The sequence below is a fragment of the Narcine bancroftii genome, chromosome 3, assembly GCF_036971445.1.
Source record: "Narcine bancroftii isolate sNarBan1 chromosome 3, sNarBan1.hap1, whole genome shotgun sequence".
NCBI lineage: Eukaryota > Metazoa > Chordata > Chondrichthyes > Torpediniformes > Narcinidae > Narcine > Narcine bancroftii.
Window position 1 is genome coordinate 252,206,471 of NC_091471.1, and position 16,589 is coordinate 252,223,059.

Consider the following 16,589-nt stretch of genomic DNA (forward strand, 5'->3'; position numbering starts at 1 on the left):
TTCTCATCTCTACATCAGAGAGTCTGGACGCAGGCTGGGAGATCACTTCGTTGAGGACCTCGGATCTGTCTGACACAATAGAGTAGATCACTCAGTGGCCAGCCATTCCAATATTCCAATTCTCTATCCCATTCGCTTGCTGACATGTCTGTCCATGGTCTCAAGCGCTACCAGACTGAGACCACCCACAAACTGGAGGAACAACATCTAATATTCAGTCGGCGCCCCCTCCACCCAGGTGACATTAACATCAGTTTCTGCTAAACCCCTTTCACCCTCTTCTCCCCTCCCCCGGCTCATCACCCGCTTTCTCCCTCTTTCCCCCCCCCCCCCCCCCAAGTTCATCACCCTCTTCCCTCTTCTATCGGGAGCCACCCTTTCTCAGCTTTCTACCCTCCCACCTGTGACCTCTTATCTGTTGGTCTGTATTTCTCCCCCTCCCCCTCCTTCCCCCTCATTTTTATTTAGGTACTGCTGATACCTTAACAAAGGGCCCAGACCAGAAACGTTGGCCCTCCTTCACTTCCTATGGACGCTGCACGACCTGCTGAGTTTCTTCAGCACTTCGATGTATTGCACTGACTCCCCCAAGATAGGAGATGCTCAGGATGAGAGGGAGGAAAGAGGGGGAGAGAGAAGGAGAAAAAGAAGTGGGAGGGGGAGAGGGAGAAGAAGGGGGAGTGAAGTGCCAGTTGATGAAGTTGATAAAGATGAGGAAACTTGTGGTACAATTATGAAAGACAATAGGTGCATATACAGTTATATCCAAGGGGAGTGTCCTTAACAGTAGAGATAATGCACAGCCAATGTTAGTACAGCAAGGCTCGCCAAAGGGGAGACAGAGAGCTTGGCAGACATTCACCACAGTCTCGCCCCGGCAGAAGAAGGGTTAAAATCAAAAGGACATCTGCTAGGAAAGACTGAAGCAAACGATACATAGATACCATGTTTGGCATTGAGAATGCTCTAACAGCCAAAATATGCCAGTATCTAGCAAGCAATTGAAATATAATGAGATGTTTTATGAATATGTCAGTCTATCAGGTTGTTTACGAATTCTGGTGCTTCTTCTCAAAACAGGTGGCTCCTTCGCAACCTTAGGAACTGGTGCAGGTCCTGGGTCTGTAGTGTGGGAAGGACTGATTTCTGGACCTGCTCCAGAATCGCCAGCGTGAGGCAGTGGAACCTCAGCATGGCCATCTGAAAGCTTACTAGGGGTAACAGGCTGGGGGAGTGAGTCCAACCTCTTGGGCTCCCTCTGAGTATGGGTGCGAGGAAGGGGCGAACCAGGCGAGGTCAGATCTCTTAGGGGTACAGTGTCAGTACTCCCATCTGGGAATTTAACATGAGCGTAGTATGCAGTAGCTGAACTGGTTGGACTGGGGGTCTGTTTTACGCGACCGAGCGTGGCTCTTCAGCAGCACAGTTCCAGGCTCAGATAAACAGGCTGGCCTGTCCATCACAGTTCCTGATTTCCTAGGAAAGGCAAACATGTGTTCATGAGATGTTTGATTTGTTGCAGAACACAAGAAAGACCGAATAGAATGTAACGCCTCAGGCAGCACCTCCTGCCACCGGGTAACAGGGTAACCATGTGTTTTTAAAGCAAGATTAACAGTCTTCCAGACTGTTGCATTAGCCCCTTCGACCTGCCCATTGCTCTGCGGGTTGTTGCTCATGGTATGGCTGGTGGCAATTCTCTTTCGTAGCAGGGCTCGCCGCAGTTCAGTGCTTATGAATGCTGAGCCCCTATCGGTATGAATGTAATTGGGAAAACCAAAAATGCTGAAAATTCTATCAGGTGACTTAATGACAGACGCTGATGAGACGTCAGGGCAGGGTATCGCATTGAGAAATCGGGAATATTTGTCAATTACAGTAAAGAAATATACATTTTTGTGGTTGGAAGGTAATGGCCCTTTAAAATCTAAGCTAATCCTCTCAAAAGGTCGGGTTGCCTTGATGAGAGTGGCCTCTGGAGCTTTGAAGTATTGCGGTTTGCATTCTGCGCAAACAGGACAGCTTTTTGTTAAGTTTCCTGACTTCTTCCAGGGAGAAGGTTGTTAGCCCTTATGTAGTGGAAGAATCTCATGACCCCTGGGTGGCACAGTCTGCTATGGATCTCTTTTAGCCCCTCCAGCTGAGCACTGGCAGCAGATTGTGACAATGTGTCAGAGGGATCATTTAACATTCACCACAGAGAGGGCAAAGGGGGAAGAGGGAGGTGGATACAGGAGGGAGGGTAGAAGAGCTGAGCTTCAACGTTTCCTGCACCTTTTATTCTGGTCGTTTTTGCTCACACCTGATGAAGGGCCCACGTCCCAAATATTAGTTCCCTTTCTAATGAATGCTGTGTGACCTGCCGAATTTCTTCAACACATCTGTGTATTGTCCTCGATTTTCCCCCTCCCCCCCAGCACTGATTGTTCCAACTGATAGACAATGGAGACATACAGCCCACCCCATGTTTGTTTGGAAAGTATTTAACTTGACCCATGATATCAGTGCCATTTCCTGCTTGAGCTCACCTCAAAAGTAACCCCCTTCTCCAAACTCCCACAGCCTTGGAACAGCAATAACCTGATGCCCCTGCTTCACCTTCTCCTCTCGGCTCCCGTTGTCCCCGGGCAGACTCAAATTTGAGTGATTTAATTGCCTGGTCTCTACTTCTTGGAGCTCTGAAGAATGAGGGGCATTTTGAATGTTGAAAGGGCCTGGACAGAGTAGATGTGGCAAAGTTGTTTTCTGGGATAGGGGAGTCACGGGCAAGAGGATTGAAGGGCATCAATTTAATTCGGAGATGTGGAGGAATTTTTGCAGCTGGTGGTGAACTTCTGGAATTTGCTGCTACGGGCGGCTGTGGTTGGGGGTATTTAAGGCAGAGATTGAGAATAGTCAATGCGTCAAAGGTAAGGTTCAGAATTGTGTCTGATATCATCAAGGTGTTGGTTATAGGTCAACAGTACGATCACAGGGCTCCTGTACGCTTCAATGTGTTTGTACCACCTCTTGCATTCAGTATCGATCTGCTTGACCTGGCCTCTGCCTGAACCTGGGACAAATCATTCAGAAGTCCACGACTACTGCTTTGTGTCAGTTTGCAATTGCTTCCTGATTGCCACTGAGAGAAGCTGCTTTCCTTCTTCACGCCGAGCTGGCCTCTGCCCGGGGTGCAAGGATCATGTCCAGCTCAGGGCAACGAGCAGGGAGACAAGGGCACAAATGTGCTCAGCTCCCAACGTCGGCTCTTCCATTCAATCTACCTCAATGCCACTTTCTGAACCTAGTCCCATAACCCATCTGTTGACCTTGGGCAGTGACTGAGCCTCCTTGGTAGGGGAACTTCGCTAACTGTCGGGTGAAGCAGCCGGGGGCAGCAGAACGTGGCGGGGTTCATCTGCGGTTTGGTGAGAACCAGGGAGTGATGGCAGAGGAAGCAGGCCCGAGACTTTTGGTAATGACGACACATTGTGGCACTGAGCTCATCCAGTTCTTGATTTGGTCTTTCCGAAGCTGCACTCAGCACCCTCTAAATCGAAGTTGTACTTTCAGCCATGGCTTGGTGTTCCTGGTCTGCTTCATGCTTTCCTATGCTATCAATGTGCCTGCACCCCTTTAATCTGGCTCTAAACAGTCCTTTCAAGTGAAGCAACACTTCACGTGTGAATCCGCGGGAGACATCTACTGCATCCCGTGCTCCCGTTGTGGCCTTCTCTACGTTGGCGAGACTGGGCACAGACTGGGAGATCGCCTCGCTGAGCACCTTCGCTTTGTCCACATCAGTGACTGGGATCTCCCATGATCACACATCCGTTCATGGCCTTGTGTACTATTCCACCAAGACCATCTGTAAGTTGGAGGAACACCCTCTCCAACCGGATGACGTTAACATTGACCTCCAGTTTTTGCTAGCCCACTCTGTTATCCCTTCCTCCTTCCCATTCTCCATCCCTTTCCCTCTCCATTCACAGTCACCCCCCTCCCCCTGTTTGCTGCTGTGCCCTCCATCCCTTATCCATCTATTATCTCCTGCCTGTGGGACCGTGCCCCCCCCGCCCTTTAATCTGGAATATTGTTCTCCCTGTCACATTTTGCTTCTTTGTGTTGATCAAAATTTTGATTTCTCATTGGCAGTTACAGAATTGCAGTTAACTGGCCTGTTACGTTGATTCATTCTCTTTTTATTTCGTCCTGCAGCCTTTCATCGTAATTACTGGCTGCCAGGTGATTGCAGCTCATTGCACTCCAATGTTCGGTGGCAGGTTGAGATCTCGCTTTGGGCTGGGATTAATGGTGATGATTTTCTTGCTTCATTCCTTTCTCGCTCCCTCCTGGCACTGTGCCATTAGATCCGCATGTCAGAGGAGGGGCTGAACTTGGTGAATGAAATCGTCAAAGCCCATGTGACCTGCTGCCTCACTTGGTTTGGACCCATCTACCCAATAGTGAGGGTCTTCCATCCAGACTATGTCAAATGTGTCCTGTTGGCATCAGGTAGAGCAGATTCACTCTAAGAGATTGCTGGCTTTAATGTAACATGATGAATGGTGTGTCATTACTTTAATGTCAAGTGATAAGCACTGTGTCGTTATTCCTGTCTGGAATCTTTGGATCGTTATTCATGTTTCAGGTTGACAACTCTTTGTCAGTTCAGAGGAAAGGCCATCAGCCTGAATTGTTAACCCTGTTTTTTTATCCACAGAAATGTTCTGGCCTTTTTTTTATTCACAGAAACATTCTAGCCTTTTTTTTTATTCACAGAAACGTTCTGGCCTTTTTTTTATTCACAGAAACGTTCTGGCCTTTTTTTTTATTCACAGAAACGTTCTGGCCTTTTTTTTTATTCACAGAAACGTTCTGGCCTTTTTTTTTATTCACAGAAACGTTCTGGCCTTTTTTTTTATTCACAGAAACGTTCTGGCCTTTTTTTTTTATTCACAGAAACGTTCTGGCCTTTTTTTTTATTCACAGAAACGTTCTGGCGTTTTTTTTATTCACAGAAACGTGACTTTTTTTATTCAAAGAAACGTTCTGACCTTTTTTTTTATCCACAGAAATGTTCTGCCCTGTTTTTATAAAAACATTTAGACATACAGGCCATTTCAGCCCACAAGCCCATGCTGCCCAATTTACACCCAACTAACCTACACCCCCAGTAAGTTTCGAATGGTGGGAGGAAACCGGAGGCCCCCCCCCCAGAAAAAACCAACACCGAGACGGGAAGAATGTACAAACTCCTTACAGACGGTGTGGGATTCGAACTCCGGTCCTGATCTCTGGTGTTGTAACAGCCTTGTGCTAACTGCTGCACCAACCGTGCAGCCCTAAAACATGTTGAGGCATAGATAGGATGGGTTGAGTATCCCTGTCATAGAATTCTGAACATGACAGTCCCTTTGGCCCAGGATGTTGTGCCAACTTATGGAAACTACTCCACAGCAATCTAACCCTTCCCTACCTCACACCAATCTGTATTTTTCTTCACACCCATGCCCGTCTGTGAGTCTTTTAAATGTCCCTAGCCTCCACCACCACCTGTGGCAACACATTCCAGGTTCCCTCCATGGTTCTGTGTAAGGAACCTCTGATGTCTCCCCAAAACTTTCCTTCCCTCACCTTAAATAGATGTCTTTTGCTATTCACTCTTGTCACCACAGGAAAAAGGTGCTGGTTGTCCACCTTATCTCTGCCACCCATTGTCTTATAGGCCTCTACGTACTCCTGTGGGACACTGACTTCATTAGTCAGGGGATTGAGTTCAGGAGTCATGAGGTCATGTTGCAAAAATCTCTGGTGAGACTACACATATTGGGTTCAGTTCTGGTCACCTCATTATAGGAAGGAAGGGGAAGCTGTGGAGAGGAGATTTACCAGGATGTGGCCTAGATTGGAAAATAAGTCTTAGCAGAGCTGGGGCTTTTCTCTTTGGAGCGAAGAAGGATCAGAGGAGACTTAATAGAGGTCTACAAGATTATGAGAGGGTCAGATAGGGTGGACAACCACCACTTGTTTCCCAGGGAGGGGATAACAAACACCAGAGGACGTTTGTACAAAGTGAAGGGGGAGAAGTCAGGGTTTTTTTTTACACACAGAGTGGTGGGAGCCTGGAATGTGTTGCCAGGGGTGAAGGTGGAGGCTGGAACATTTGGGATATTTAAGAGACTCGGACTGAAACATAGATTAAAAAAATATAGGTTATGAGATAGGGAAGGTTTAGTTTTATTTTGGGATGTATATTTAGGTCAGGACAACATCATGGGCTGAAGGGCCTCTAATGTGCTATAATATTCCATGAAGTCACCTCTCATCCTTTGTCACTCCAGTTCTGTTGACTTTGCTTCATCAGATGTGTTCTCCAATCCAGGCAGTGTCCTGGTGAATCTGTTCTCTCTCAAAAGGATTTAATTAAAATATCCAGCATCTGTCATACAGGTATTGTGGTTTTCAATGAGAAATTCCGTGAGGGACAACCCTTTTAACCTGCCAATGAAAGACCAGGCAGTCCTGTCCCAAAGAGTCTGCAATTCCCCTCAAATGTCTGCCCACTCTTTTGATTGCTCTCTGATCCCCAATCTCACTGTGTGCAGGGGTTGGGGAAGGAATGCTGGGGTCTGTCTTCCCTCCTGCCTCCATCCTCCTTGTACCTGCCTGGAACTCTATGCCCCCTTTATTGGTGCTTCTGACATCCGTGGGGCAAAGTTACACACAATAAAAGCGAGGTCCTTACTCAAGTAATGACCTAAGGTGTCCTTCCAGAGAACCTCCCAGGAACCTTGTGTGATGTGTCCCAGGCCCAGTGGGAGAAGAAAATGCCAGATAAAAGGATGTAATGAATTTGGGTGGCACGGTTAGCTCCACGCTCTTACAGCAATGGGTTCGAATCCCCCAGTCATCAGTACGGAGTTTGTACGTTCTTCCCATATCTGTGTGTTTTTTCTCTGGATTCCTCCCACATTCCAGAGATGTAGATTAATTGGTAACATGGGCGTGTTTGGGCAGTGCAGGCTTGACGGGCCTGTTATATGCTACATCCATACATTATTAAATAAAACACCTGTCCTCTCCCCGAGAAGTAAACCACGCAGAATTTCATCTGACCTCTAAAATATTCATGACTGTAAATCAGACCCAAATGGTGTCTGGTTGCTACAATTGACCAAATCTACCATCAGACATTTCCCAGAAGCATTGCTTAAAATGGGGCTCAAAGAATTATTGAGGACCTTTTCCAGCCAGCTCACATATCTCTACCATCAGGAAGGGAGGCCCTCACTCGAGCCTGGTGTCCTCCATTCCATGATCTGGGTATGGAACTCACAAAAACGACACAGTCCTCAGACACCCTTAAACGATGTTGAACTGGATTTAGAATGGTTAGTTCACCTCTCTTGTTTTCAACACTTCTGCCAAATTTTGCCTTGGTCCCTTTCCTGCAAAAAAATGTTAATTCCCCTTTCATAAATTCAAGCTCCAGTTATCAACTGGCAATCACCCTCCCTGCCACTCTTCAAACTCTATCCCTAGACTCTCTTCCACAGACTACCTTTTGTCTGCTGGTCTGTGACCCCTCCCTCCCCCATCCCTTTTAATTCAGATGCCTGCCTGCTTCTGTAATATCCCACTACCTTAAAGGATCTGCGTGGGTGCGAGCCCCAGCAGTCCCTCACGAATGGCCCCCTTCCTCGTTCTTTGGAATGTGGACCCTGCCACCCTTGCAGGGTTGGAAACTCCCCACCCAACCCCCCCAGGTCCTAGTGCCGGGTCTTGATGGAACATTCAAACCCAGAATGGGAAGCCCAACACCCTCGTTCCTGAGGGACTACACCCCCCCCCCCACCTAATTTCTTCATGGTGTGAAGTTGCTGAATTGCTTCAGTGACCTGAGGCTTTGTGAAAGGAACGTCTCGCCTCAAAAGGAAGCAAAGAAGATTTGCAAAATAATCTGATAAGGGTGTTGATGCATGTATTTCCTGCTGTTCCAATTTTTTAACATGCGCTTTATTTTAATGTTTTTAAATTATTTTTTTAAATGTTGAGATACAGCACAGTTAGGCCCACAAGCCCACTCTGCCCAAATACATCCAACTAGTCCTCCATGTATTTGGATCGTGGGAGGAAACTCGCGTGGTCATGGGAGGACATACAAACTTCTTGCAGTTAGTGCCAGATCATGCATCCTCAGAAGGTGCTGGAAGCAGTCAGCCAGCAGGGCAGACAGCATTTGCCGTGAGAGTTTATGTTTTGGGCAGAATATCTTGCAGCACTTTCTGTTTTTATTTCAACATCTTTGTCTTGTTTAACTTCCTCTTCTTGATGCCCTCTTCTGCTTTCTGAGCTCGGGGACTGGCCCTGCAAGGATCTGTGGACATAGAACCATGGAACATTACAGCCCCTCTGGCCCTTCTAGTCTGTGCCCAACCAGTTTTTTCTTTGTGCCACTGACCTGCACCCGGCCCATAGTCCTCCATTCCTCTCCCATCCATGTACCTGTCCAAATTCTTCTTAAATGTTAAAATTAAGCTTGCAGTCAGCTGGATATTCTATAACCTTCCACTCAGTACATAGAGAAACATCAATCTCTGTAAACTCCACAGCAAGTCAAATATTGATCAAGTTAATAAACTAACTTTCCACGGTGGTTAGGGATCTGTAACAAAGGGCAACATCCGAGACGAGAGGTTTAAAGTCTAACTTATGCAGAGCTGAGCAATTTTTCCCTTTCGTTCGATGACCTCTAATCCAAGGGTAAACAAACTTTGCCTTTTGAAGCATCCGGAATATTCACTGAAGCATTATTACTGGAGTGGTGCAGCACGGTTACAAGTGCCAGCGACTGTGCCTGTGTGGGTTTCCTCCCTCCCTTCAAAACGTACAGGGGTTGTAGGTCAATTGGATGTAATTGGGCAGCGCGGGCTTGTGGGCCGAAAGGGCCTGTTGCTGTGGTGTATGTCAAATATAAAATGTTTAAAAAATTTAAGTGGGCCCAGTTCAGATGTAACGGATCAAATGCACTCCTGCACTCTGTTGATCTGTGAGAACGAGTTTGCTTTGTGACGTTATACCATCACATTAGTCATCAGGCCAATTGTCCTGAAATTCCTAAGGATGGTCAGGACCTGTGACCAGTTGGACATGGCCTCAGTCCCACCATAAGGTGCTACAGAAGTTGTGTACCCTGTGGCCTGTGCTTGATTCATCCAACTCCTCATTCCTGTCAGGTTTAGTTTGAATGCAAGGCACAAAAATGCTGGAGAAACCCTCAATGGTCACTTCTGATGGCCACTGTGTGTCCTGCTGAGTTTCTCCAGCACTTTAGTGGGCTGCCCTCAACTCCAGTGCCTGCCGACTCTTCTTATTTTACCCTAATTTAGTTTGAAGCCATGATTTGAATCCTTTCCTGTCAGGCAGTACATTCCAAATGCCAAACATTGGAATGTCCAAGGAGGAATTTGCACGTTCTCCCAGTGTCCTGCCATGATTTTCTCCCGATGCTCCAGTTTTCTCCCACACTCCAAAAACATGCAGCTTTGCTAGATTAATTGGGCACTACGGGTTTCAAGGGCTGGAAGGACATTCTACAGTGATGTGTTGTTAAATTTAAATTTTAAAGCAACAAATTATTTACAATTTACAATTTTTTTTGACCCTTCTACCAATAGGGCAGGTTTTCTCTGTGTTCGAGTGAGACCTGAATCTCCTCCCCACCTTCTCTGTTAAGTTTCATATCTCCATCTGAAGACATCGAGTCTGCCCTGTCATTTAATCATGAGCCGATCCATTTCCCCACTCGGCCCCACTGCCCGGTCTTCTCCGCATAACCTTTGATCCCCTGGCTAATCAAGAACCTATGAGTCTCTACCTTAAATACACCCAATGACTTGTCTTTACAACCGCTTGTGGTAATAAATTCCACAGATTTACCACCGTCTAGATAAAGAAATTCCATCACATCTCCGTTCTAAGCGGACACCCTTCAATCCTGAAGTTGTGCCCTCTTGTCCTAGACTCTCCCACCATGGGGAAACAACCTTTCCATATCTACTCTGTTTACAACTTTTAACATTTCAAAGGTTTCAGTGAAATCCCCTCCCCTTCTCTTAAATTCTAAGGAGCACAGGCCAAGACCTGATAAACGCTCCTCATATGATAACCCTTTCATTCCCAGAATCATCCTTGTGAACCTCCTCTGAACCCTCTCCAAAACTGCTCACAATACTCCAGCTGAGGCCTCACAGGGGCCTTATAGAGCCTCAGCATCACATCCCTGCTCTTGTATTCTACAAAATTCGCCTGTACTCATTCCATTGGCATTCCCCCCATTCCTGTCTATGCCTTTCCCCATTACAAGCCCAAAGGACCCCAAAACCCAGGAGCAATAGACATTCATCAGGACAAGTAGTTACTTAAATAAAAGTTGTTTTTAATTTTCTTTAAACATGAAAACAGAATCAAACTTTAACTTATCACTATTAACTTAACTAAACCCAACTTAACCCCCTTCTAATTCTAAGTGCACGTGTATGTAAATGTAAGAAAAGTTCTTTGGTTCACAGTTCAATCTCACTTCCCATTCTTCCAAGTTCTCTGGTTGCAGGCAATTCTTATTCTGTGCACAGAATTTAACATGTATAAAGTTCACCAGGCTTTGGTGCTCGAAAGGTAAATGGTTACTGCTCAGGAAGGTTCTTGTAGGGTTTCCAGAGAGATTTGTTGTTCCAGGATATTCACAAGTGAATATTCAATGTCTTGCTGATGAAACTTGCCCCATCAGGGTTCTCCAGATGATAACCTCTTTCTTTCAGGCTATCACAGAGTTCCTTTCTGTTCCGCTTTTTCCAAGAGAAACATCTGACAGATCGCACTTCCAGCCGCTGCTCTGGAGTTTGTTTCAGTTCCAACAAGTTTCGCCTGCCTGCCTGCCTGCCTGCCTGCCTGCCTGCCTGCCCGCCCGCCCGCCCGCCCGCCAAGACTGCACCAAGATCAGCAGGGAAGACTGAGTGCGAACACAGAAAATTAATTTTCAATGACTTGTTTCACTTCATGGTTTTGTGCTTGAAGTAGACTTAAAATATGACAGGAAATCACAAAAAAGGCTATACCTATAAAAAAAAAACCCAGTATGTGATAGGAACATTTTAAGGCGTGTTTCCTGATCAACAGCCCAAAATCCATAAAATACACCCAAAAGTGTACAGGAAGCAGAATTTTCGTTGTCCAGTGTTATTACCTCCACTCAGAATCCTGTGCTAGGTATGTGTCACCAGACTGGACCAGTGCCACCCATGCCAAGGGCAGGTCAGACAATGCACGCCTTCGAGTAGGTGAAGTCTCTTGTCACCATGTAACATTCCCACCTCAAATCTAGAGTCTCCATGGCGACAATAAGATCCTCCCATCCTGGTCAAAGCAGGTGCTTTGGTAGGCCTAGCACCATCCCATGGGTGCACCATTACTGTGGGGGGATGGTGACACCAGGAGTTAAATGCAGCTCAAGAGCCCCCTCCTACAATAGTTAGAATGATGTTATTGCACCGTCAGCGAACCAGGTTCGAATCTCACCCTGTCCGAGAGGAGTTTCTACGTTCACCCCTATCTGGATGGGTTTCCTCCCACATTTCAAAGATGTATGGGGTTAGTAGGTTATTTAGTCACAGGGGTGTATTTTCTTAGTGCAGGCTCATGGCTGGTAGGGCCTGTTACCGTGCTGTATCTGATATTGGGGGCAGCAGGGTTTCAAACCCAATGCTGCTTCTGGGACTGGGTGGTACCCGTAGGGATGTCTTGGCCTTGCGGATAGGGTAGATGTTAACTCGTGAAGATTTGGTCATGTTCAGACAGCAGCAGGAAAGTCATGTATTAGTCGAGCACACCAGCTCTGCACCCATTGCCGCTAAACACATTCCAGATGACGTGTTTCCTGCATTTCCTGGAGGGTACTTCATTTTGCAGCGCTTGATTTGTTGTGGCAGTGTTTCTAATGCTCAGCCTTGTCTCCTTTTTCAGCTCCAATTGCCCCAAAGGATGAGCTCTTCTACGGTTTCCTAAAGCCTTGGTTGGGTAAGCAACAGGTCACGCCAGGCCTTCCTCTCTTACCTTGCACTATCCGCAGGCGATATCTCCAGTGTGGTGACCACGTGGTGTTGGGAATGGCACGACACTTCAGTCCGCTCCAAATTTAGTGGGGAGAGGAGGTCCTTGAAAAGGTCTAATTGTGTGTATGTGGGGCATTTCACTGAGGGATGTGCTTTTGATTTTCCAATGATTGGAATGCCACCCTTCAAATCCCACCATCACCTTCAAAAAAAACCCCACTTCCACCTGTAACAAGGTTGTGGTGTCCTCCCTGCCCCTTGACCACGAAGGCTCATAGAAATGAAAGAAGAAAGCGAGAAAGGGGCATGAGAAGGCCTTGGCAACTAGGATTAAGGAAACCCCCAAGGCGTTCTCGGCCTTCATGAAGAATAGAAGGATGACAAGAGTGAAGGTAGGGCTGCTTAAGGATAAAGGAGGCAACATGTGCCTGGAGACGGAGGAAGTAGGGTAAGTCTTTGCTTGAGTGTTCACTAGTGAAAGGGTCTTTGGTCAAGATGAGGTCAGTATACAACCATCTTATGTTCCGTAGCATGTTGAAGCTAAGGAAGAAGAAATGCTGGATCTTTAAAAACATTTGGATTGATAAGCCCCTGGGATCAGACGAGATGTATCGCAGGTTACTACAGGAAGCGAGAGAAGAGATTGCAGGGTCAGTAGCAATGATCTTTGTGTCCTCCCTGGCCGCAGGGGACTGGAGAGTGGTAAATGTGGTCCCCTTGTTTAAAAAAGGTAATAGGGACAATCCTGGGAATCGTGGGCCAGTGAGTCTTGTGTCAGTGGCAGGCAAACTATTGGAGAAGATTGTGAGGGGCAGGATTTATGAGCATTTAGTTAATTGTGGTCTTAGGGCTAGTAGGCATGGTTTATGAGGGAGAGGTCGTGCCTCATGAGCCTAAATTAGATTTTTGAGGAGGCAACAAAATAAATTGATGAAGGTGGGGCAGTTCATGTGGATTTTAATAAGGGATTTGACAAGATCTCCCCATGGTAGGCTCAGAAAGGCATGACCGATGCAGGGGATCCAGGAAACCTTGTGTGTGGGTTCATAATTCCCTCGCCTGCAGAAAGCGGAGGGTAGTTGGAGATGGAATGTATTCTCGTGGAGTGCCGCGGGGATCTGTTCTGGGACTCCATTCTGTTATTTTTTTTATAAGCGGCCTGGACGAAGGGATGGGTCAGTAAGTTTGTAGACGACCTGAAGGTTGTGGATAGCGTAGAAGGTTACGACAGGATGTAGGCAAGACGTGGAGTTGGGCAGAAAAGTGGCAGATGGAGTTTAATGTGGATAAGTGTGAGGTGATGCATTTTGGAGCTGCAGAGTACAGGGTTAATGACTGGGTTCTTAACTGTGTGGATTAACAGAGGGACCTTGGGGTCCAAAACCATGCACCTCTCAAGGTTGCCTTACAAGTTGATAGGGCAGTTCAGAAGGCCGGCCTTCATTAGTCAGGGGATTGAGTTCAAGAGATGAAAGGTGGTGTTGCATCTCCATAAATACCACACTTAGAATATTGTGTTCAGTTCTGGTCACCTCATTACAGAAATGATATGGAAACTGTGGAGAGGGTGCAGAGGAGATTTACCAGGATGTTGCCTGGATTGGAAAACATGAGGCAAGGTTAACAGAGCTGGGGCTTGTCTCTTGGGGGTGAAGAAGGATGAGAGACGACTTATTAGAGGTCTACAAGATTATGAGAGATATAGATAAGGTGAACACTTTTTTTCCCAGGGCAAGAGTAGCAAATACCAGAGGGCATCTGTACAAAGTAAAGGGGAGAAAGTTTAGGGGAGACATCAGGGATACTTTTTTTTTTTACACACAGAGTTGTTGGTGCCTGGTGGTGGAGGCTGAAACATTGGAGGGATTTAAGAAACTCTTAGTCAGGCACATGGGTGAAAGACAAATAGAGGGTTACAAGGTAGGGTGGGTTTAGTATATATTTTTTGGTTGGTATATATGGATCGGGAAACATCGAGGTCTGAAGGGCCTTGCACTGTGCTGTAATGTTCCTTGTTTCCCCCCCCCCCCCCCCCCCCCACCCCCCTTTTCTCTCTGCTGGCCTGTTTTCATCCCATAAACATGCATTATTCCGGTTGCCTGTGGGAGTGAGTCACTGTCTCTGACCTGGGGGGGGGTGGGGGGAGGGGAGGGAGGGCTCACACAAGCCTCTCCTTGTTTCAAACTCACTGTCACTCCCTCAACATCAGTGAAACTTCTGGTCATACACCTCAGTTCTGCAGCTGTTCCCTGGAGGTGAGCCACTATAATTCCCAGTGAAGCAGTCCCATGATAATTCCTGATGGAGATGTGCACCACAATACTCAGTGTAGCAGTGCCACTCTAATACCCTGTGTGTAGCAGTGCACGATAAATCCCAGAGTAATAGGGCAACCGTAATTCCTGGTGGAGTGGGGCCACCGTAATTTTCAGTGGGATGATGATTGGGCATTGACCCCTGACCTCCGGCTCCCTCCAACCAGGTGAGGGGCTGCTGATCAGCCAAGGGGAGCGGTGGGCTCGGCATCGGAAGCTGCTCACCCCGGCCTTCCACTTTGACATCCTGAAGCCCTATATCAAGGTGTTCAACCAGACTGTCAACACCCTGCACGTGAGTCCTGACCAGTGGGGGAACTGTGATGGGGGAGGGAGGAGGGAGGGGGGAGGGTGATGTGGGGTTGAGTGAGTCGATGGGGAGGAGTTGATGGGGTGTGAGAAGAGAAGAGGAGGGAACTGTGACAAGGGTGAGGGAGGGGCGATCGAGAGGCGATGGGGGCGTGGTGAGGGGAACAATGGGGAGGGGGAGGAAGGAACAGGAGCTGTGAGTAGAGCAGATGATGGGATAGTGAGGGAATGAGGAGGCTGAGGGGAAGACTATGTGTACATGCTGTGAGTGTGCGGTGTGTAGGTGTGAGTTGTGTGTGTGAGTAGGTGAAACTGGAGCCTGGCAGAGGGAGGGGTTGAGGGAGTCCACGCAGACTGCTCCCTAACACTAGGTCAGCGGGCAATTAGGCCACCTGGGCTGGTGAATGTTTTGGACCACATTGGTGTGCAGCGTCCACACCCGACAGCCCACACTTCATCTCATGGAGGGATGGAAGTGGGGAAATGGAATCCTCTGCCTAAACTGGAGTGTTCTGCAGTCCCGTCCCTGAACCGGCGCGGGAAGGGATGGCCCCACTACTCACTGACACTACCCGACCCTTTGCTTCCCTCTCACCTACAAGGGGCTTTGATGGTGTGGACAGCCAGCACCTTTCTCCTGCACTGAAACAGACCTATAAGCAAAAGTGCTGGAGAAACTCAGTAGGTCACGCGGTGCCCACAGGAGTTTCTCCAGCACTTTTCTTTAGTAAACCTTTCCTGTGGGGCAACAGTAGCAAATACCAGAGGACATTTGTTTAATGGAATGTTTAGGGGAGGTGTCAGGGGTAGATTTTCTCTCATCGAGAGTTGTGGGTGCCTGGAATGTATTGCTGGGATGGTGGTGGAGGCTAGTATAATAGGGACATTGAACCAGGCATACGGATGCAAGAAAAATAGAGGGTTGTGGGTGTGAGGGAGGGAAGGTTTGGATTGTTGTGGAGGTTGGCATAATATTGTGGGCTGTACTGTGCCAGAGTGCTCTCTGTTCTAACCACATGGTGGATGCTGTAGGCCACACACCTTCTTTCCCCTGTGGACTCGCCTCTGAGCGTGTGGTTCTGACCGGGACAGGACCATGAGTTTCGTGGCAAGTCGGGTCACCTTTATTTATCGCTCATACTACATTCACAGGGTAAAGACAAGATAGCAAACCACAGCAGAGGTTTTCCCCCAATATCTCAGCTCCAAACCTGGCTGTGCTCGAAAGGGAAAGTGCAGCGCCTTTGCCACCCTCTGTTCTGCTCTGTGTGGGTTCTCTGAAACACAGCACCCATTTTATCTTTCAAAAATAGAGGGGGGCGGGGTGATTGTGTGAGTTTGTTTTCAGATCAGAGGTTAGTCCCCACCATGCAATCAGACTGTCCAACTGGCAGCTCAGCATCATATGTATTCCTGCCCCGTGCCCACATTTCCATGACGACATTGAGTTTATCGTTGGCACCTGGCACCACGACCACATGCACCAAAATTTTTCCTTGCTTCAGCTGAACAGGTTTCCCTTCATCTTGTCTTCTTTCCCGTAGCTCTCCGCCCCTTTCCCTCTCCATTCAGAGCTTCCTCCCACCCCCCACTGTTTGTTGCTGTGCCCTCCCTCCCATATGCACCTCCTGACTGTGGGTCCGTGCTCCTCCCTCTGGCCCTTCCCCCCCATCACACCATTTTATTCGGTGCCTGCCAACATTTTTCCACACCTTGATGCTTGAACGTTCCTACATAACACTGGTCCTGCAATAACACATGCAACCAGATGTGTTGAGCTCAGTGAGCAGACTAGTTTATTGCAGGCTGCTGGGCTGCACTTATACTCTCAGCCTGGACCTGGCTGAGAACCGCATTGGAGGGCGCTGATGTC

General features: G+C 47.7%; 1 protein-coding gene across 10 annotated transcripts in view; it reads left to right on the top strand.

The window, feature by feature from the left end:
• cyp4f3 (cytochrome P450, family 4, subfamily F, polypeptide 3) overlaps positions 1-16,589 on the top strand; it is an 89,037-nt gene that overhangs the window by 38,497 nt on the left and 33,951 nt on the right. For 7 of the 10 annotated variants that reach the window (XM_069927612.1, XM_069927614.1, XM_069927609.1 and 4 more), the window contains exons 4-5: positions 12,004-12,057; positions 14,575-14,702. In XM_069927612.1, coding sequence (XP_069783713.1) covers positions 12,004-12,057; positions 14,575-14,702 — 182 coding nt within the window. Of the gene's footprint in view, positions 1-3,409; positions 3,455-4,349; positions 4,495-12,003; positions 12,058-14,574; positions 14,703-16,589 lie in introns of those variants that run through there. The other 3 variants (XM_069927610.1, XM_069927619.1, XM_069927618.1) reach the window with 2 other exon arrangements.